Source organism: Brassica oleracea, chromosome C3 (assembly GCF_000695525.1).
Source record: "Brassica oleracea var. oleracea cultivar TO1000 chromosome C3, BOL, whole genome shotgun sequence".
NCBI classification, from domain to species: domain Eukaryota; kingdom Viridiplantae; phylum Streptophyta; class Magnoliopsida; order Brassicales; family Brassicaceae; genus Brassica; species Brassica oleracea.
This window is the reverse complement of record NC_027750.1, coordinates 23609027-23629543: the sequence shown is the minus strand read 5'-3', so window position 1 is coordinate 23629543 and position 20517 is coordinate 23609027. Positions and strand designations below refer to the sequence as shown.

At 37.1% G+C, this 20517-nt stretch overlaps 3 protein-coding genes, 1 long non-coding RNA gene and 1 pseudogene across 5 annotated transcripts; 3 read left to right on the top strand and 2 right to left on the bottom strand.

Annotated features, from left to right (window-relative positions):
• Positions 1-624: 624 nt before the first annotated feature.
• On the bottom strand, positions 625-1123 carry LOC106334228 (defensin-like protein 311). The gene is made up of 2 exons (XM_013772543.1): positions 1030-1123; positions 625-945 (listed from the first exon to the last, which is right to left on the bottom strand). The coding sequence occupies exons 1-2, from the start codon at positions 1076-1078 to the stop codon at positions 767-769; spliced, it is 228 nt and encodes a 75-aa protein (XP_013627997.1). The 5' UTR covers positions 1079-1123; the 3' UTR covers positions 625-766.
• Positions 1124-1695: 572 nt separating this feature from the next.
• On the top strand, positions 1696-4881 carry LOC106330167 (annotated as a pseudogene).
• Positions 4882-5780: 899 nt separating this feature from the next.
• Positions 5781-14731, top strand: LOC106334423 (clathrin heavy chain 2). The gene is made up of 30 exons (XM_013772705.1): positions 5781-5993; positions 6233-6437; positions 6891-6979; positions 7100-7178; positions 7253-7380; positions 7480-7578; positions 7661-7769; positions 7894-7973; positions 8071-8298; positions 8382-8447; positions 8557-8673; positions 8783-8980; positions 9067-9183; positions 9281-9340; positions 9539-9625; positions 9758-9841; positions 9926-10060; positions 10146-10208; positions 10289-10393; positions 10461-10573; positions 10664-10916; positions 10997-11133; positions 11217-11495; positions 11581-12583; positions 12721-13206; positions 13282-13452; positions 13553-13738; positions 13858-13980; positions 14072-14182; positions 14280-14731. Exons 1-30 carry the CDS (start codon positions 5949-5951, stop codon positions 14436-14438), a joined length of 5115 nt encoding a protein of 1704 aa, XP_013628159.1. The 5' UTR covers positions 5781-5948; the 3' UTR covers positions 14439-14731.
• A 465-nt stretch (positions 14732-15196) lies between these two features.
• LOC106334425 lies at positions 15197-15641 on the bottom strand. The gene is made up of 2 exons (XR_001268609.1): positions 15513-15641; positions 15197-15420 (listed from the first exon to the last, which is right to left on the bottom strand). It is a non-coding gene; the product is annotated as an uncharacterized LOC106334425 (long non-coding RNA).
• Positions 15642-15792: 151 nt separating this feature from the next.
• LOC106334424 (E3 ubiquitin-protein ligase makorin-like) lies at positions 15793-18142 on the top strand. 2 transcript variants are annotated; one of them, XM_013772706.1, is made up of 8 exons: positions 15793-16078; positions 16198-16285; positions 16351-16943; positions 17021-17090; positions 17366-17454; positions 17577-17639; positions 17764-17840; positions 17929-18142. In XM_013772706.1, exons 1-6 carry the CDS (start codon positions 16068-16070, stop codon positions 17608-17610), a joined length of 885 nt encoding a protein of 294 aa, XP_013628160.1. In that variant the 5' UTR covers positions 15793-16067; the 3' UTR covers positions 17611-17639; positions 17764-17840; positions 17929-18142. The 2 variants fall into 2 exon arrangements, with proteins under 2 accessions (XP_013628160.1, XP_013628161.1); XM_013772707.1 differs by having other exon boundaries at positions 17916-18142.
• The last annotated feature ends 2375 nt before the right edge of the window (positions 18143-20517 follow it).

Below are 20517 nucleotides of genomic sequence, written 5' to 3'. Positions count from 1 at the left end.
ATGCACCGCTGGTGAATTTAATGCAAATATTTAAATGTGTAACGAGGTTTGATGTTGATAGAGAAGTATAATTATGTCCAATATTAATGTGTATTTTTTGAATTTAGGTTTGGATCAAGATCATCAGTCAGTTAAATTAATCTGCAGATCCCCTTTATTATTTTAATGGAGTTTCGTTTATCCACGCCATTTTCGAGGCAACTTATACTTTTGTAAATGTCGTTTAAGATTTTCACTAAATTACTAAAATAAAATAAAACAGTTAAATTTTCTATTTTGTTTCTAATTAATATATTAAATACTTAATATTACCGATTAACAAGCTAAATGTGTATGGATCAACTGAAAAATTTGTCAAAAATCTATATTGAAAATGTAAAATGACATTTGAAACAAATTTTAACTCTTAGACAACATATAATTTTAAATACTTTTTATCAACCATATAGGATATGTAGATCTGAACTGAAAGGCTGACACAACGGATGTAGATCTGAACTGAAAGGCTGACACAACGGTCAACACTACCACAACTATAATCACTTGAATCATAGTCAATAAACTATCATTATATTGCGTTTGAATCATAATCACTTGTGTAAACAAAGAGTCAAAGCTAAGTAAGCACTCCATTAGTTTATTAATTGTAGAGATACATTGTATATGAAAGATGCATACAGAGAAGATAATGGTGATAAATTAGTTTTATGCACTATTATCAAAATAAAAAGATAACATAAATGATATTGCATGAGTAATATGAATATCAAGAGTTGGTGGTTGTCGATAGAGCGGTGGGAGCCGGAGGAGGCCTTTTAGCGAAACAGCTACAATAGCCATTGTAGCAGATTGGCATCTTCCCTGTGCGCTTACATCTTGGAATGCCAATGTCTATACAATCTTGGTCCGTATGACATATATCTCCAACCGTTACTGTTACCATGCCTGTTCACAGTATCAAACATTATAAACAAAGATGATAGAACATATATCAAGGATCGACAGCTGTACCATATTTAATTAACTTACACGACGAGACAAGGAAGAAGATGATAAAAAATGCTGATTTTTTCTCCATTTTAGTGTTGTTGCTTTGATAATTTTATATAATATACTTATTTGTTGACTGAGAGCTGATTTTGGATTGCATAGGTGCATCCATACATATATATATACTCAAGGTGATTAGCATGGTTTAATCTGGTCAAGTACATTCCCAATATGACTGGTCAATATCACTAAAAAAATCAAAACATTCTATTTAAGTCTCTGACTAATACCAAGTGCAATGGCCTCTTGAAAATATTAATTCAATAACAGTTGACCAAGATGCAGTGATGTGTTTAATCATACGTTTAAAATGAACTGACACACAACTAGTTGAAAAAATTAAACTCGTTGAGAAGGAGAGAGACAATCCGATGTGATGTAGTTCCATTGATCAAAGAAAAAGTGGTTATGGCGACTTTTCTTTGATCGGCCGTGTTTTAGTTTTTGTTTTTTTTCTCTCATACATTATTTGATTCAATTATTGTATATTAAAATATTTATTTTTTAAAAAATTATATCAAAATTTATCATTTTTCATACTCTATAAATAGAAACTTGTTTCATTAGATTTGGATACAGAAAAAAAAAAATCATCTTTAGCCTTTCATAACTCTAGTATCAATATTTTTCTATTTTTTTGAAAAAATGGATTCCAATCAAAACTCTTCTAATAATATCCAAAACTCTTCAAACAACCCTTTTAACTATCCAAATTTCAACAACTATACATTCCAAAATCCGTTTCCTAACCCTAACCAACCCCAAAACATACCAAATTATAGTTTTTCACCAGGTTTTTTCATGCCGTCGGCTGTTCCAAACTATCATCTATATTACGGTTCGCCGATGTCATATTCATCTCAACCCCCCACTTATTTTTCTACTCCGACGGATAAGGAAATTGCTTCGAATGTTGGAGCAACTGAATTTCCCGAGTTTTCTACACAAATAACTCTTGGTGGTGTAAGTGGGGTTAATGAAGCAACTCTTGGTGCAGACAGTTCAACCCATGCTACCCGAAAAAATGTCAAATGGACAACTGAGCAAAATTTGGTGCTACTGAGTGGGTGGATCAAATATGGAACAGACAGCGTTGTTTGCAGAAACCAGAAAAGTGAATCGTTTTGGGGCAAAATTGATGAGTATTGTAATGAGCATTGCTCATTTGGTCCTCCGCGTGGTGGAGTTTCATGCAGAAATCATTACAACTACATGAACCAAAAATTGTCAAAATGGATTGGCGCTTACAATAACGCTAAGCGTATGCAACAAGTGGGTGGTCGGAGCAAGATGTATTGGCGAAAGCGCAAGAAATCTATTCAGGTGGTGGTACTGGGAATTTCAATTTAATGAAAGAATGGATCGCTGTCCGTGATCAACCACGTTATGGTAGTCAAGTTGGAGGGAATAATGGCTCTAAAAGCAGTGGATCTAAGAGAGCCCACTATAGTGATGCTAGTGACTCCAACTATGTAGGATCCACTGCTCGTCCAATGGGAAGGGATGCAGCAAAGAAAAAAGCTGAAAAGAAAGGTAAGGGCGTAGCCTTGGAAGTGGTCAACGAAGATTTTAATGAATTCAAACAAATCAAAGCTCAAGAGTTTGAACGCTTGGAAAAACTAGCCATGTTGCAAGAGGAGGCAAACTAAAAGCGAAAAGAGGCAATCCAAAGACAAGTGGAGGCAAACCAAAGGCAAGATGAGGCAAACCAATTGATGAAAGAAAAAACTCAGGCTAAGAAGATGAAAATGTGGTTGAAGCTAAGTGAAAAAGAACATCTCAATGACAAGAGCAAAGAGATGTTCCAACAATTGAGCGATGAATTATTTGGAAATTAATTGTGGTCAAAAGTGGTTGTATGCATCATACCACATCCATGCTTATCTGCATCATACCACTTTATGCTTGTCTGTGTCATGACACTCCACGCCTTCATAATATTTTTTTGTCATTCTTTCCTTTAATAATGTTGTTGTCAGTTGATGCTTTAATAATATATTGTCTTGTTATGCTTTAATAATATAAAATCTTTTCCTCCAACCACTCAACATGATTTTAAAGCGCCTGTGACTTTAAATGGCATAACCTTATCTTGCAACCACTCAACATGATTCAATAATGTTGTTCAGTGCCCGTGATTTTTCCATCAATGTTATCCATCAATTTCGGCTTTAAATGACATAACATTATCTTGCAACCACTCAACATGATTCAATAATGTTGTTCAGTGCCCGTGACTTTTTCATCAATGTTATCCGTCAATTTCGGCTTTAAATAGCATAGCCTTATCTTGTAACCATTCAACATGATTCAATAATGCTTTTAAGTGCCCGTGACTTTTCCATCAATCTTATCTTCTAGCCACTCAGTGTGATTTAATAATACTGTCAAGTGCCCATGACTTTTTCTTTAACGTAAGAATCTTATCCTCCAACCACTCAACATGATCCACCGATTTCATTGTCTTATAAATACGGACTCATTCTTTCATTGATGTACCAATACCACAATGGATCCATCAAAAATTGCTTTTGATATGGATCCATCAGAGCTTCTTTTTGATATTGAAGCTTACAAAAGACAATCTGAAATTGAAGAAAAGTATATTCTCAACCAGTTTAGGGAGCGTCGAAAGAAAATAGAGGAAGACTATCCATCTCGTAGCAAGAGAAGATACCACAAGAGAGATCATGCAGTGGCAAATCAAAGATTGATTGATGACTACTTTTCCAATCAACCTACATATGACGATGCAATGTTTCATCGACGATTTCGGATGCGAAAACATGTTTTCTCCGAATCGTAGGGGACTTATCAAGAAGTGACGATTACTTCACTCAACGATATGACATAGCTAATAAAGAAGGTATATCTCCATTAGCGAAATGTACCACAACCATGCGAATGTTAGCATATGGTATGACGGCCGACGCGGTTGATGAATACATCAAAATTGGAGGCACAACAGCTTTGGAGTGCTTGCGTAGGTTCTGCAAGGGAATCATACAAATGTATGAGAAAGTGTATCTTAGAGCCCCAACTGAAGATGAATTGCAAAGAATTTTGCATGCTAGTGAAATGCGAGGGTTCCCAGGGATGATTGGGAGTATTGATTGCATGCACTGGGAATGAAAAAATTATCCTAAAGCGTGGGAAGGACAATATACTCGGGGAGATAAGGGAACTACCACTGTTATTCTTAAAGCGGTTGCAACCCACGATCTATGGATCTGGCATGCTTTTTTTGGATGTCCAGGCACATTGAACGATATAAACGTTCTAGATCGTTCACAAGTGTTCAATGCTGTTGAACAAGGAAATACTCCAAAAGTTAACTTCTTCGTGAACCAACGACCTTACAATATGGCGTACTATCTAGCTGACGGTATTTATCCTTCTTATCCTACTTTCGTCAAATCGATTAGGCTTCCTCAAAGTGAACCGGACAAGTTATTTGCACAAGTTCATGAGGGATGTCGGAAGGACATTGAATGTGCATTCGAAGTGCTGCAGACTCGATTTAAAATCATTCGCGAACCAGCTCGCTTGTGGAAAATTTATGATTTGGCTATCATAATGAGGTCGAGTATCATATTGCATAATATGATTGTTGAGGATGAACGAGATACATATGCTCAACACTAGACTGATTATGATCAACCTGAGGCAAGTGTATCTAATGCACCACAACCATTCTCGACCGAAATGTTACCTGCATTTGCAAATCACGTTCGTGCTAGATCTTAGTTGCGTGATTCAAACGTGCATCACGAATCGCAAACAGATCTAGTCAAACACATATGGCACAAATTCAGAATGTTCCGTGGTTAGAAATATTTCTAAGTTTGTGAGTTAAGTTTATTGTACTAATTATGCTTTGTGTGTTTTATTATTTGTGTTGTATGCTTATTAATGTATTGTATTGAAATTTAAGTTTTTGTAATTCTATTTTTTTATTAACATCTTTATATTTTTATATTTAATAATTGATTTTTTATTGAAATTATAAAATTAAACATAAATTAATTAATCATTTATATAGCTTTTAAATATTGCAATTTAATTTAAACTAATAATTATTATTAATATGTAATTACAAAATAAAAGATGTAAAACAAAACAAAAATATGGAAAATAAAAATGGTAGGGTAATGTGTTGAATTTTATTAAACAAACCATTGTAGAGTATAGAAAATGAGTGAGTGTTGAATTATTAAGTGGAAGAGAGAGAAACTGATGTGGAAGAAAGAGAAGATGATGTGAAGGGTGTTGTGTGTTGAATCTATTGTATACTTATCTGTTCCCGAAAGTAAGATTTTCTAAAGTATTCACGCTTATTAAGAATTCAATAAATATTTATAATTTAATTTTTCTTTTATTTTATTATACACTTTCCAATAACTTTTCACCGATGAAATTTAATTAATTAAAATATTTTCGTTAAATGTTTTTTAAAAATATAAAAAAATATTTAAACATATAGAAAATCTATCTTTGTGGAACAAGTAAAAAATCTAAAACATCTTACTTTCGGGAAACTTTCGGGAACGGAGGGACTATATAGTCATGAAGTTTCCCTAATTAGTGAAAGGATCATGATATTATTATAGAGATCTAATTCATAAACGAATTATAGATTTCATCCCTTAATTACGAAAATGCGCATTTGTACAGCTCAGCACGTGTCACGTGACTCCGATTATATCCATATATACACACAAAAAAAATCTTTTTTTTTCCTCCTTTCATCCTCACCTTTCTCGTTCACTCGCCGCTCAGATCTGGCAGCGATTCCAATTCCTTCTCCACTCTCTCGTCTCCCATCTCTTCCTTCTCGTCCCGCGCCACGTCACTGAATCTTCCCTCCAATTCTATCTCCTCGCGAACTGTGGTCGAAAATGGCGGCAGCAAACGCCCCCATCACGATGAAGGAGGTCCTCACGGTGAGTTCTTCTTCTTCTAACGGAATCGAGCTTAGTTTTCGACGGTATTGTAGCTTACCGTTCCCAATTCTGCTCGATCGTTCACTCTCGGATGGCTAGTTTGCTCTCTAGTGCATGTAGTTTCTCTTAATGTTCCCAGATCTACGATACGATCTCGAATTTCAAGCTATTGTGCGTAGTGCATTGTGCTGATAACGAACTATCTTAACGAATCGCTTCGTTTTTGATTTTGTTTGCAGCTTCCGAGCGTTGGGATCAATCAGCAGTTCATCACGTTTACGAATGTTACTATGGAGTCTGACAAGTATATATGCGTTCGAGAGACGGTTCCTCAAAACAGCGTTGTAATTATTGATATGAGTATGCCGATGCAGCCTCTGAGGAGGCCTATTACTGCTGATTCTGCTCTTATGAACCCAGACTCCAGGATCCTTGCCTTAAAAGGTAATTTGACTTGACTGCTAATTCCATCGAATAAACTTGCGTCGTGGTGGTGCTTATCAGTTATAATATCATTGGTAACTCCTACTTTGTATGCTATCTATTTTCGGATACTCGACTTCGTATTGGGTTAAACCACATGACTTGCAAGTTTAAGCAAGCTAGCCTGAATTTTCTTATCTGTATCTGTAGCTGCTGTAGTGAGTTACTTATATGTTAGATAAGTACAAAAAGAGTTACTACACTTGTTGATATTATTTTATGTCCTTTTGCATAGCAAACATTTACAAGGTTTATTCCAAAGTGTGTGATTTTACCCCTCTGTGTGGCTGTGTCAGAAGCTTTGTGTAGTTAGACTAGACTAGAACTTTTCCGTCTTTTGCTTATATTATTTGCTATTATTATTATTTTTTTTCCTTACTTTGTTGTTCATTGTTTTCTTCATTTTGTATATAGCTCAAGTTCCAGGAACTACTCAGGATCATCTACAGATATTTAACATCGAAGCAAAAGCAAAGCTTAAATCACATCAGATGCCTGAGCAGGTGTGTTTTGATGGAAAGATTTTTGTAACCTCATTGTCTTTCCTGTTGTACGGTTGCTTCAGACTGTTTTTTTTTGTGCGAATCTATTTTTGGGATATTAATGGTTCATTGTTTTTATAGGTTGCGTTTTGGAAGTGGATTACACCCAAGATGTTGGGGCTGGTCACACAAAATTCCTTGTATCATTGGTCTATTGAAGGTTGTATATCATTAGCTTACTCCCATCTTCTTATCATCTACATGTGATTCTAATTTTGTTTCGATATTTTCCAGGTGATTCTGAACCTGTTAAGATGTTTGATAGAACGGCCAATTTAGCAAACAATCAAATTATTAACTACAAGTGCTCTCCTAATGAGAAGTGGTTGGTTCTAATTGGAATTGCTCCTGGCCCTCCTGAGGTAGGTTTACTGCGCTCTATATTAGTTTTGAGTAAAGACTTCAAAACTGCAGTCATATTGTAAATTCTTGACTGATCTTATCATTCTTGTCGTCTGTAGAGAGCACAATTGGTAAAAGGAAATATGCAGCTTTTTTCTGTGGATCAACAGCGGAGCCAGGCCCTTGAAGCACACGCTGCCTCATTTGCTCAGTTTAAGGTAAACTACTTGGTTCTTTAGTGAGTTCGTTCTATCATCCAATCTCGAACTGTAGTATGACTTTCAACATTATTGATATTAGGTTCCTGGAAACGAAAATCCTTCTATCCTTATATCCTTTGCAAGCAAGAGCTTTAATGCTGGGCAGATAACATCAAAGTTGCACGTCATTGAGCTTGGTGCCCAACCCGGTTAGCATCCTTGGCAGAAACTATATTGTCACCGTTAATTAGTGTCTTTGGTTACATTTTGATAGATTTGGGCCAACGTATAACATATTTAGTGTGTATTTTCTAAATGTGGGTTATTTTGTAGGAAAACCATCATTTACAAAAAAGCAGGCGGATCTCTTTTTCCCCCCAGATTTTGCTGATGACTTCCCTGTGGCCATGCAGGTTTGTAGTTGCGCTAGACTTTCAATTACATTTAGTATGTTTTGGTGAAAATTTCCAAAAAATTCACGACTCGCTGAATTCTCTTTCTCCCTGGCAGGTCTCTCACAAATTTAGCTTGATATATGTCATCACCAAGCTTGGATTGTTGTTTGTATACGATCTGGAAACTGCTTCTGCTATCTACAGAAATCGAATAAGTCCAGACCCAATTTTCTTGACTTCTGAAGCCTCTTCAGTTGGGGGTTTCTATGCCATTAATAGGCGAGGACAAGTTCTTTTGGCCACAGTAAACGAGGCTACTATAATACCTTTTATTAGTGGTCAAGTATGTTCCTTCTTTCTCTTTTCCCAATTTAAGCTACCCGTGTCACCATGTCATTCTAAGAAATCTATGCTTTTGTATCATAGTTGAACAATTTGGAGCTTGCTGTCAATCTTGCTAAAAGAGGAAACCTCCCTGGTGCAGAAGAGCTGGTATGCGATGATTATCTTGCTGAAGTGGTTATATCTGTGGATTGACAGCTTGAAGAAAAAGAAAGTTATTTGCTGTGTGAGCGTTCTCATGTTCAGTTCAATGCTGCAGGTTGTGGAGCGGTTCAAAGAGCTTTTTGCTCAGACGAAGTACAAGGAGGCTGCTGAGCTTGCTGCTGAATCTCCTCAGGGAATTCTAAGGACACCTGATACAGTGGCCAAATTCCAGGTATTTGTTCCTTATTCAAGCAACCTATTTTGTGTGAACATGTTAATTTTTTTTTTAATATGGGTAACACCACTTTGAAAATACAACATCACACTATAATTTTTTGCAGAGTGTTCCTGTACAAGCTGGGCAAACTCCTCCGTTGTTACAATATTTTGGGACTCTCTTAACTAAAGGAAAGCTCAATTCATATGAGTCATTGGAACTATCTCGGCTTGTTGTGAATCAAAACAAGAAGAACCTCCTGGAAAACTGGTTAGCAGAGGATAAATTAGAATGCAGTGAAGAACTGGGAGACCTTGTCAAGGTAATCTTAAAATGGACTAATTCCTTTTTAAATGTATGTGATATGTCTCCTTTCGTCTTTTGTGACACAAAACCTTTATATTCCAGACTGTGGATAATGACCTTGCTCTGAAAATATATATCAAAGCCCGGGCAACTCCAAAAGTTGTAGCGGCTTTTGCAGAAAGAAAGGAGTTTGACAAAATCCTGATTTACTCAAAGCAGGTAAATAACAAATATATAAATTCTGCCCGCCTCTGCTATGCGTACCTTAAAGTTCACTGTGCTCAATAATTATCATTACTTCATATTGTGAATTTAGGTTGGGTACACACCTGATTACATGTTTCTTCTGCAAACAATACTCCGTACAGATCCCCAGGTTAGTGTGGTGAACTTTTGATACCTGCAACATATTAAACTCTTAATGGACTGGTTTACTAGATATTTGCTGCGTAAGCACAAGAAGAGTCATGAATCAGTTAACTTCGTATTCAATAATTTTGATGTAACGTTATTTAGAATGTAGAAAATATTTCCCCCTGTATTAAGATCAATAGTCTTTTTCTTAATTATGCAGGGAGCAGTCAATTTTGCATTAATGATGTCTCAAATGGAAGGAGGTTGTCCAGTTGACTTCAACACCATCACTGACCTTTTTCTTCAGGTGGGTGAATTTTTTTGTCTGCGCCAATATTTGAAGCTCGTTACTTGCTCTGCAGCTACAAAACTATATACAAAATTTTATTCAGGGCATGAAGCGATATGAAGTGCTAATTTATTTATTTTGCATATCCAGAGAAATCTGATCCGAGAAGCTACTGCATTCCTTTTGGATGTGCTTAAGCCAAATTTACCTGAGCATGCGTTTCTTCAAACTAAGGTTGAAAATAGTTGCCAATTTGAATAGTTTTATGCTATCTTTATTCACCTTTCCTCAGACTTTTTAAATCAAATGTCAAAACAGGTTCTGGAGATCAATTTGGTAACCTTTCCTAATGTGGCTGATGCGATTTTAGCAAATGGGATGTTCAGCCACTATGACCGGCCTCGTGTTGCTCAACTTTGTGAGAAGGCTGGACTTTTTATCCAATCCTTAAAGGTGGCGCTCGTTGTCTTGCTTTTTTTTCCCGGCCAAATAGAATTATATTTTCATCTCCAACATTTTTTCCTTTTGAATTGTGCAGCATTACTCAGAGTTACCTGATATAAAACGTGTAATTGTGAACACACATGCTATTGAGCCACAGGTAATGCTTTGAAAATAAAATTTGATTGCTAAACTTCTGGATGTCATGTTGTTAAATAATATCACTTCGTCAAAATGCAGGCTCTTGTTGAGTTTTTTGGTACTCTTTCTAGCGATTGGGCTATGGAGTGCATGAAGGATCTTTTGCTGGTCAACCTTAGAGGCAACCTGCAGATAATTGTTCAGGTAAGTGGTGTATGGTATGATGAATCGTATTGTTTAGTGTGACACTAACGTGTCCATATGATCGTAGGCTTGCAAGGAGTACTGTGAACAACTTGGTGTTGATGCATGTATTAAGCTCTTTGAGCAGTTTAAATCATACGAAGGCCTCTACTTTTTCCTAGGCTCATATTTGAGTATGAGGTGATTTATATAATCTACTGGCATTCCTCTAAACAAGCGCGATTCTTGTGGTTGTATGTGGATGATGACAATTTTCTTTCTGTGCAATAGTGAGGATCCTGAGATTCACTTCAAGTACATTGAAGCAGCTGCCAAGACTGGTCAAATAAAGGAGGTTGAGCGTGTGACTAGAGAGTCTAACTTCTATGATGCTGAAAAGACGAAGAACTTTTTGATGGAAGCTAAGCTTCCTGATGCCCGACCTTTGATAAATGTCTGCGACCGTTTCGGCTTTGTACCTGATCTAACTCATTACCTCTACACAAACAACATGCTTCGTTATATTGAAGGTTACGTTCAGAAGGTATGGAGGTTTGAGACTTCTTTTAATGCGTTGGAGTTCAGTATTTCATTAAATACTAATACATGTGATTCCGTTCAAAGGTGAACCCTGGGAATGCTCCCTTAGTTGTGGGTCAGTTGCTTGATGATGAATGCCCTGAAGATTTTATAAAAGGCCTCATTCTCTCTGTTCGCTCATTGCTACCTGTTGAACCCCTTGTCGATGAATGCGAGAAGAGGTGAATCCATTTGGTCAACCTGGTTTCCGTTCATAATTATGTATGTTTGTTCTGGAAGCTCTAATACGTTTCTGCTTTTCCAGAAATCGACTCCGTCTCCTCACTCAGTTCTTGGAGCATCTAGTTAGCGAGGGAAGCCAAGATGTTCATGTCCATAACGCCTTGGGTAAAATTATCATCGACAGTAACAACAACCCCGAGCATTTCCTGACCACCAACCCGTACTATGACTCTCGGGTTGTTGGCAAGTACTGCGAGAAGCGTGATCCTACCCTGGCTGTTGTGGCATACAGAAGAGGACAATGCGATGAGGAACTCGTCAATGTCACCAACAAAAATTCTTTGTTCAAGTTACAAGCCAGGTATTCAATCATTGCTTATGAAAGCTCTTAAGTATTTCACAGTGGTTACTCTGTAGATTGCTGATACACTAATATTCAACTGTAGGTATGTAGTGGAGAGGATGGATGGTGATCTTTGGGATAAGGTTCTTATGGAAGAAAATGAATATAGAAGACAACTTATTGACCAAGTTGTGTCTACTGCTTTACCCGAAAGCCAGAGCCCAGAGCAGGTATCCGCTGCTGTGAAAGCATTCATGACCGCTGATTTGCCGCACGAGCTTATTGAGCTTCTTGAAAAAATAGTGCTTCAAAACTCTGCCTTCAGTGGAAACTTCAATCTGCAAAATCTGCTTATATTGACAGCTATTAAAGCAGATCCATCTAGAGTGATGGATTACATTAATAGGCTGGACAATTTTGATGGACCTGCTGTTGGAGAAGTGGCTGTTGAAGCCCAACTGTACGAGGAGGCATTTGCTATTTTCAAGAAATTTAACTTAAATGTTCAGGCTGTCGACGTATTACTGGATAACGTCAAAAGCATTGAGCGTGCTGTTGAGTTTGCTTTCCGGGTTGAAGAAGATTCTGTTTGGAGCCAAGTTGCAAAGGCTCAACTCAGGGAAGGACTAGTCAGTGATGCAATTGAGTCCTTTATCCGTGCTGAGGATGCCACGCATTTCTTGGAGGTCATACGTGCTACTGAAGATGCTAATGTCTATGATGACTTGGTCAGATACCTTCTGATGGTTAGACAGAAGGTGAAGGAGCCCAAGGTTGATAGTGAGCTCATCTATGCATATGCAAAGATTGATAGGTTAGGTGAGATCGAAGAATTCATTCTGATGCCAAACGTTGCTATCCTACCAAATGTTGGTGATCGCCTGTATGACGAAGCTCTGTATGAAGGTGCAAAAATAATCTATGCGTTCATATCGAACTGGGGCAAGTTAGCTGTCACGCTTGTGAAGTTGCAACAGTTCCAAGGTGCTGTTGATGCTGCAAGGAAAGCAAACAGTGCAAAGACATGGAAGGAAGTCTGCTTTGCTTGTGTTGATGCAGAGGAATTCCGGTTGGCACAGATCTGTGGCCTTAACGTTATCATTCAGGTGAATAAGAACCTAACTTTAGTTCCATGGATTGTTGGCACAAAACTTTCCTGTTTTTTTTTCCATGTATGTTATTATTATACTTCAATGTATCTCATATATAATACCGTGACGTGGTAACTTTTGGTGCTTGATAGGTGGATGATCTGGAAGAAGTAAGCGAGTTCTACCAGAACAGAGGGTGCTTCAATGAATTAATCTCACTTATGGAGAGTGGACTTGGGCTGGAGCGTGCTCACATGGGTATCTTCACTGAGTTGGGTGTACTCTATGCTAGATATCGATATGAGAAACTTATGGAACACATTAAGCTATTCTCCACTCGCCTCAATATCCCCAAGCTCATACGGGCCTGTGATGAACAACAGCACTGGCAGGAACTTACTTATCTCTACATTCAATATGATGAGTTTGATAATACTGCGACCACTGTGATGAACCATTCTCCTGAAGCGTGGGAGCACATGCAATTCAAAGACATTGTTGCCAAGGTTGCAAATGTCGAGCTGTACTACAAGGCTGTGCATTTCTACCTACAGGAGCATCCTGATCTGATCAACGATCTTCTCAACGTGCTTGCTTTGCGGTTAGATCACACCCGTGTTGTCGATATTTTGCGGAAGGTAACTGACTAGATTATTTTACCCCTAAAAACAGCCAAGCTGTCTTACTGATCAATCGTTTTCTTCTGATCTCAGGCTGGCCAGTTGCGTCTTATCAAGCCATACATGGTTGCAGTTCAGAGCAACAATGTCTCTGCTGTCAATGAAGCTCTGAATGAGATATATGTGGAAGAAGAAGACTATGACAGGTTGCGCGAGTCTATTGATTTACATGACAGCTTTGACCAGATAGGCCTCGCGCAGAAGGTAGACGTTAAATCTACTAGAGCTTTTATATTACTTTTATATATTTAATCTTTACGAGGGTAAACATGGCCTGAGCGATGATATAAACTTTTACGAACAGATTGAGAAACACGAGCTTGTTGAAATGAGACGTGTGGCTGCTTATATCTACAAGAAAGCGGGTAGATGGAAGCAATCGATTGCTTTGTCAAAGAAAGACAACATGTACAAAGACTGTATGGAAACTGCTTCACAATCCGGTGAACATGACCTTGCAGAACAACTGTTGGTTTACTTCATTGAACAGGTATATGGATGGTCTGCAGCAGGATTTCGCCGAAAGCGATTTATTTAATTGCCGAAAAACTATTGGTGAAGAAGATGAAATTAATATCACTCGTCTTATGTGGTGCTCTTATTATACAGGGCAAAAAGGAATGCTTTGCTACATGTCTCTTTGTATGTTATGATTTAATCCGACCAGACGTTGCTCTAGAACTTGCCTGGATCAATAACATGCTCGACTTTGCCTTCCCGTATCTCCTCCAGGTGACCTCAAATACTCTCTATATTCTATCTTATTGGTAAGATATGAGCCAAAGGATGAAGTTTCTGATCCTCTATCGTTTTGTTTTTGCAGTTTATCCGAGAGTACTCGGGCAAAGTGGATGAGCTAATCAAAGACAAGCTGGAGGCACAAAAAGAGGTGAAGGCCAAAGAGCAGGAAGATAAGGATGTTATGTCCCAACAGGTAACTTCCACAGCTACAATAAGATATCATGGCGAGTCTTCTTTCTGTTGACAAATAAACTTAATGTGGTGTTTTGTTTCTTTGGTTTTAAACTCAGAACATGTACGCTCAACTGTTGCCACTTGCTTTGCCCGCACCACCAATGCCAGGAATGGGAGGTGGTGGTGGGTATGGTCCGCCACCACCAATGGGCGGAGGAATGCCAGGAATGCCTCCGATGCCACCATATGGAATGCCACCAATGGGTGGCTACTAAGTGGAAAGTTATCAGAAACCCATAGGCCGTGTTCGCTTATTACATGTCTCTCTTGCTAGAATTTGACTGGGTTAGTGAAAGGTTTAGTGGAAATAATGTTCTCCGTTTAGTTTATAAGTTGCGGGGATGCTTTCGTTGTAGTATATAATATACTCTTGGGAATTAGTTGAGTCTTTTTTTGGTTGGAAGCCATTTTTCTTTCGAGGATATTTAGACTCATTTAGACATCTTTACTCATGAGTTTGTAGTTTCTCTTTTCCACCTTATTTTAGAGCCATTTTCGACTTATGCTTTATTCGGACTTTGATAAGGTTGCAAAAGATCGATGCGTTGCATATACTAGTCATACGTAAAAATCATAATTATGTAACACATCTTCTATTCTTCCCTACACGCTGCGATCATCAGAATGATACAGACGCACAACGAAACTCATCTTCTTTCCCGAACAGACAGAGGGAATAGTATCCTTGTACATGATGAAACTAAGAAAATGCAATTAGTAGTGAAACTGAAAATGATATGCTTTCATTTCCACTTTGCATCCAAGAGTTTATTCCATTTAAACAACATTTTCCCGATAACTACACATAACAAGCAATTGTTTCATTCACGACAACTGAAAGTGAAACCCCAGATGACAATAGTCTAACGGCTTCGTGTTCATCATATCAAATGTTCGACGAGAACTAATCCTACGAACGCAGACACTGAGTATGAGATTAACCAAGAATATAAGCAGATTGTAGATAATAAAAGGTATAAATCGAGAACGCAGTTGTGGATTCTTTCATGTAATAAAGATAAGTATTCTGATTGAAATCATAGCTTGGTCCAACAAAAACATTAAAATTCAGATAGAAAACCAACAAAACTCTCACAAATGTCGGTAAAGAGACAAAAACAGGTTACGAAACTACTTAGATCGCTGTCTCATCTTTCGTCTCTTCTTCTTCAACCTCCTCATACGCTTCTTCTTCCACTGAATACAATAACAAACAAAGACACACGATCAATATACCTACTCAAAACCTCTCTAATTCTCATGCATTAACATAACAACATATTACTCACCTTAGCCCTCATGCTGGTTGCCTCAGAAGATTCACCCTTTCCCTCCTCTGGATGGTGTTTAAGATCTAAGGAAATGAGAAAAGCGGCGGAGTAGCTAAATAGATTTAGATGGATGGTCAGCTTGCTTTTTTATATGCATCTAACCCCAAAACTTTATTTAATGGGCTTTACTAATTCATAGGCCCAATAAACCCAATAACCTTATTAAGCCCGTTGCCATGTCCTCAAATATTTGCCTTCACACACGACAGTATGTTGAAGATTTATTACATGGAGCAGAGACTACATATTTCATCACAAAGAACAAATGGTGGGTTTTGTTTTGTTTAGCAGTTTAATTAAAAAAGAGAGAGGATAATTTAGTAAAAAAAAAGAAGAAGGCGAAAATGGAGAGAGGAGAGGTGGTGGAGGGTGATGAATCGCGCTCTATCCTCAAAAACCGTAGAAAAATCGTCTGAAAAATCCCCCCTAAAATATATAAAAAAAAGCTTCTCCCTTTCCTTTTAGATTCTTCTCTTTTGTCTGAATCCCTTTTTTCCCTCGCACAATCCCGAGATGTCCGACAGGTAAATCTAACTTGTTTCAATGTCTTGTCTTGAATAAAGATTGACTCTTTCATTTTGATTGCTTTTATTGAGCTGCTTTGTAAAAACATCAAAGATTCAATCTTTTTGTCATTTTCTAGGATACTCTGCAAGTTCTTTGTCCATGGCTCGTGCTTAAAAGGAGAAAACTGCGAATACTCCCACGACTCCAAGCACCACGCCAATAACGTAATCCTCATCCTTCTTTTTTTCTTCTTTCTACAATGCGTTTCTGATTCATCCCCTTTGATCAGGTCTGCACATTCTACCTGAAAGGAATCTGTTCATACGGAACCAGATGTAGATACGAACATGTCAGGACCTCTAAACGAGACGGGGACCACAAAGCCCTTAACCTTTGTTACACCCACCCAAGAGAACACCCGATCTGCTCCTTCGCCGCCGCCGGCGACTGCCCTCGAGGCAGCCAGTGCCCCCACATGCACGGAGACGTCTGCAGCACCTGCGGGAAGAAGTGTCTGCACCCTTTCAGACCCGAGGAGCGAGAGGAGCACACCAAAGAGTGCGAGAAGAAGCAGAAGCACATCGAGGCGTTGAAGAAAAGTCAGGAGATTGAGTGTAGCGTGTGTTTGGATCGTGTCTTGTCGAAAGCCACTCCGGGGGAGAGGAAGTTCGGGCTGTTGACGGAGTGTCACCATCCGTTTTGCATACAGTGTATTCGTAACTGGCGTAGCAGTGCTCCTGTTTCGGGAATGGATGTGAACAGCACGTTGAGGGCTTGTCCTATTTGTCGTAAGCTGTCGTATTTCGTTGTGCCGAGTGTTGTCTGGTACTCTAGTCCTGAAGAGAAGAAGGAGATTATTGATATATACAAGGCAAAACTCAGGTATAGGCTTAGCTTGTTTGTTTTTACAATGTGGCTTAGTAGATAATAATGCATTGTGTTCTGGTCTAATCTTGAAGGTCTATTGACTGCAAGCACTTCAACTTTGGTAATGGGAGCTGCCCATTTGGTGGAAGTTGTTTCTACAAGGTATAAATTGTACTTTCTTCTTTACTTTCTTGCGCAGTGTTCTAAAAATCGGTCTAGGCCTCTAGGCCGCTTAGTCAGCAAATCGGATCTGAACGAAACAATTTTTTTCTAAAAAAGTCCGTTAAAAAAATTGGTATTGGTCTAGTCCTACACAATTATCCTCTATAAGGCGCCTAACCACTATTTCTTGAATGTTTGCTCTCTCACCTGTCAAAAGCATCAGGATCAATTGTTATAGTTAAATTGTTTTTATTTTTATTTTTTGGGCTATATAGCATGCATATACTGATGGTAACTTGGAAGAAGTTGTGGTACGGCATCTTGGTTCTCAAGGAGAGACTGTAATAGCAGACAGTGTGGCCGGGTAATGCTTCTTACTTCCCTTCTTTTCCTCTTATCTCAATATGGTTTTTACTTCAGATAATCATTTCATTTTCCTTACTTTTTTTTTTTGTCGATTATCTACCTTGTGTGCTATGTTTTCAGGCTATCTGAGTTCCTTGGTCGGGTGCATTTATAAAAAAAAAAACACTTTCCTAAATAATGAATGTAAGTTCCAATCCGTTTGTATCATAAAGCTCTACAGATCTGTGTTTTTTAAAAATATGATGTTGAATTCTATGATGAGGCAGCTTATTGGTCTCTTTTATGACTAACATTCTTTGTAAAACAGAAGACAGGAGGCTGATGACAACCATCTTCTCTTTCCAAAAGCATTTGATTCTCGTTGACAATCCCTTGAAACATTAGGTGAAGCCATTTCTGCTTTTATCTTTAACTTGATTATCTTACTACTATATTCTGATGCGTGTTGGCTGATTCAAGATTTTGATTGTAGATATGAAGACAAGCTCAGAGAGGGATAATAGTTCAAAACATATTAGGAGACGGAAGAAAACTCATTTGTAAATAATATTTAGATAGGTGATGCCACTACAGTAAATGTAAATAAATAACAAGATTGTTTGATCAAAGCATGCTACCGTACCATTCATGTGATGTAAATAAAACCTTTCGTGAAAAGATTTATATGGAGATTCAGATTCTGAGTTTCTATCCAGTTGAACAGCTTTATGTTAAGGTATAGTCAGAAAAGCTAACAGAAGGTAGCAATGTTTTACTTTATTTTGATTTGAGACAACAATAAGTAAAATAAAGAAGATGATCATATAGGATCTCAAAAGATGTATTTTTTGGATCTACCATCTGAGAATTGGCAAATCCAGAAAGTATGAGTGAAGAGATGAGTCATGGCATTGTGAAAACAAAAGAGTTCTGCTGAAAAGATGAATTTAAACCAATAAGGGGGAGGTGACAAACAATGGGAAAAATGTCAATTTCGATCCCAACAATTTCAGTAGTGCCAAATACGACCCGAACAATTAATCAGTGCCAAATACGACCTCAACTCAATTATAATTCAAAAAAAACTACCGAACTTCTTAAAATGTGCCTAAATCTACATTGGCTCTAACAGAAGTTAGTCAACCGTTAACAAGGTAAAATGACGTCGTTTTGATATACGAGGAAAAGTACCAATTTCGACCCCAACAATTTCAATCGTGCCAAATAGGACCCGAACAAATGGTCAGTGCCAAAAACGACCTCAGAAAAATTATCCAAACTTTTTAAAACATGCCTAAATCTACATTGACTAAAACATAAGTTAGTCAACCGTTAACAAGATAAGACGACGTCGTTTTGATATATATATATATATATATATATATATATATANNNNAATATGTTCATTTCGGGACTCAAACCCGTGCCGGAATATCCTTTTAAAGGGGCACACTAACAACTAAACTAAAGTAACTTTTTGAATTATTATTATTACAAATTGAAATTCCCCACTATATAAACTAATATTCTTCTTCATCTTATCCAATTTAAAACTTTGGTGATTGCTTTTATATATATTAGTTATTGTTTAATAAGTCTAATATTTTGTACAAGATATCTTAGTGAAAGAAAGGTAAAAGGCCTCTTGACATTTTTGAACAAAATATCAAAAATATATAATATTAACTTTGAAAAATAAAAAAAATTCCAATTAAGTTTAAAAATTAAAAATAATTTATATAAGAAAAGTTTATAAATAAATTCAAAGTTTTAAGTATATTTAAGATTGTATAATAATAAATATTTTATTATTTATATTTTAGTAAGATATAAGTTTATTAAAGATATGGTAAATAAAAAACATGTTAATGTATTTATATAAATCAGAGAAAAATATCACCAAAATTTTAAATTTGATAAGATGAAGAAGAGTAGTAGTTTATATAATTTCAAATTTGTACTAATATTTCAAAAAGTTACTTTTATCTAGTTGTTAGTGTGCCCCTTTAAAATGGTATCACAGCACGGGTTGAGTTCTGGAATGAACATATATTTTTTAATATATATATATCATAACGACGTCGTCGTATCTTGTTAACAGTTGACTAACTTCTATTAGAATCAATATAGATTTATGTACGTTTTAAGAAGTTCAGGTAGTTTTTCGTAAAATAACGACGAAATGATTTCGTCGTAAAGTTGATGTAATATCACGTGGCTTTTACGAGGAATTACGATTTCCTCGTATACTCGACATAAATGTAGCGTATACTTTACGAGGAAATATTTTACGTCTACCTAGCGAGGAAATTTTGAATCCACCAACTTTGTAGTTGTAACACGTTTTTTATCGGGCACCTAACTAAATTTCGTCGTAAATTCGTAGAAAAATTACAACTACCAGATTCGAAAATTTCCTATAAATATTGACATTTGAACATCATTTTAAACACACCAACAAGAAAAAAAAATGAAAGAAAAAAAATGTCGGGCTCCGGGAATATTTTTGAGTTACGGAGGTTGATGTATATGCATAGAGATGCCAACAGGAGAGTGACGAAAGAATACCTTGCGGGGCTGGAGAAATTTATGCATCAAGCAGATTCCATATCGCTCGTCCAAGAAAGTGGTAAGATGTTCTGTCCTTGTCGGAAATGCAACAATTCGAAATTGGCAAATCGTGAAAATATTTGGAAGCATTTAATAAATAGAGGTTTCTCGCCAAATTACTATATCTGGTTTCAACATGGAGAAGGTTATAATTATGATCAGAATGAAGCTAGTAGTAGTAATAGCAATTTTCAGGAAGAACCGGTTGATCATCATTTGCATAATGAACATAGTTACCATCAGGAAGATCAGATGGTAGATTATGATAGGGTTAATGATATGGTAGCTGATGCATTTGTAGCTTATGATGAAGATGAAGAACCTAATATAGATGCAAATTTTTTTTATGAAATGTTAAATGCGGCGAATCAGCCACTTTACAGTGGTTGTAGAGAAGGTCTCTCTAAATTGTCGTTGGCTGCTAGAATGATGAATATTAAACTGATCACAATCTACCTGAAAGTTGCATGAA

Bases quoted from the DNA above. Each gene is read 5' to 3' on its own strand.
- LOC106334423 (XM_013772705.1), top strand. From the start codon at position 5,949: ATGGCGGCAGCAAACGCCCCCATCACGATGAAGGAGGTCCTCACG. The intron at 6,438-6,890 runs GTAATTTGACTT...TTTTGTATATAG, and splicing joins CAGGATCCTTGCCTTAAAAG to CTCAAGTTCCAGGAACTACT. The intron at 11,134-11,216 runs GTGAATCCATTT...CTGCTTTTCCAG, and splicing joins GTCGATGAATGCGAGAAGAG to AAATCGACTCCGTCTCCTCA.
- LOC106334228 (XM_013772543.1), bottom strand. From the start codon at position 1,078: ATGGAGAAAAAATCAGCATTTTTTATCATCTTCTTCCTTGTCTCGTCG. The intron at 946-1,029 runs GTAAGTTAATTA...TACTGTGAACAG, and splicing joins CTTCTTCCTTGTCTCGTCGT to GCATGGTAACAGTAACGGTT.
- LOC106334424 (XM_013772706.1), top strand. The intron at 16,944-17,020 runs GTATAGGCTTAG...CTAATCTTGAAG, and splicing joins ATATACAAGGCAAAACTCAG to GTCTATTGACTGCAAGCACT. The intron at 17,091-17,365 runs GTATAAATTGTA...TGGGCTATATAG, and splicing joins GTGGAAGTTGTTTCTACAAG to CATGCATATACTGATGGTAA.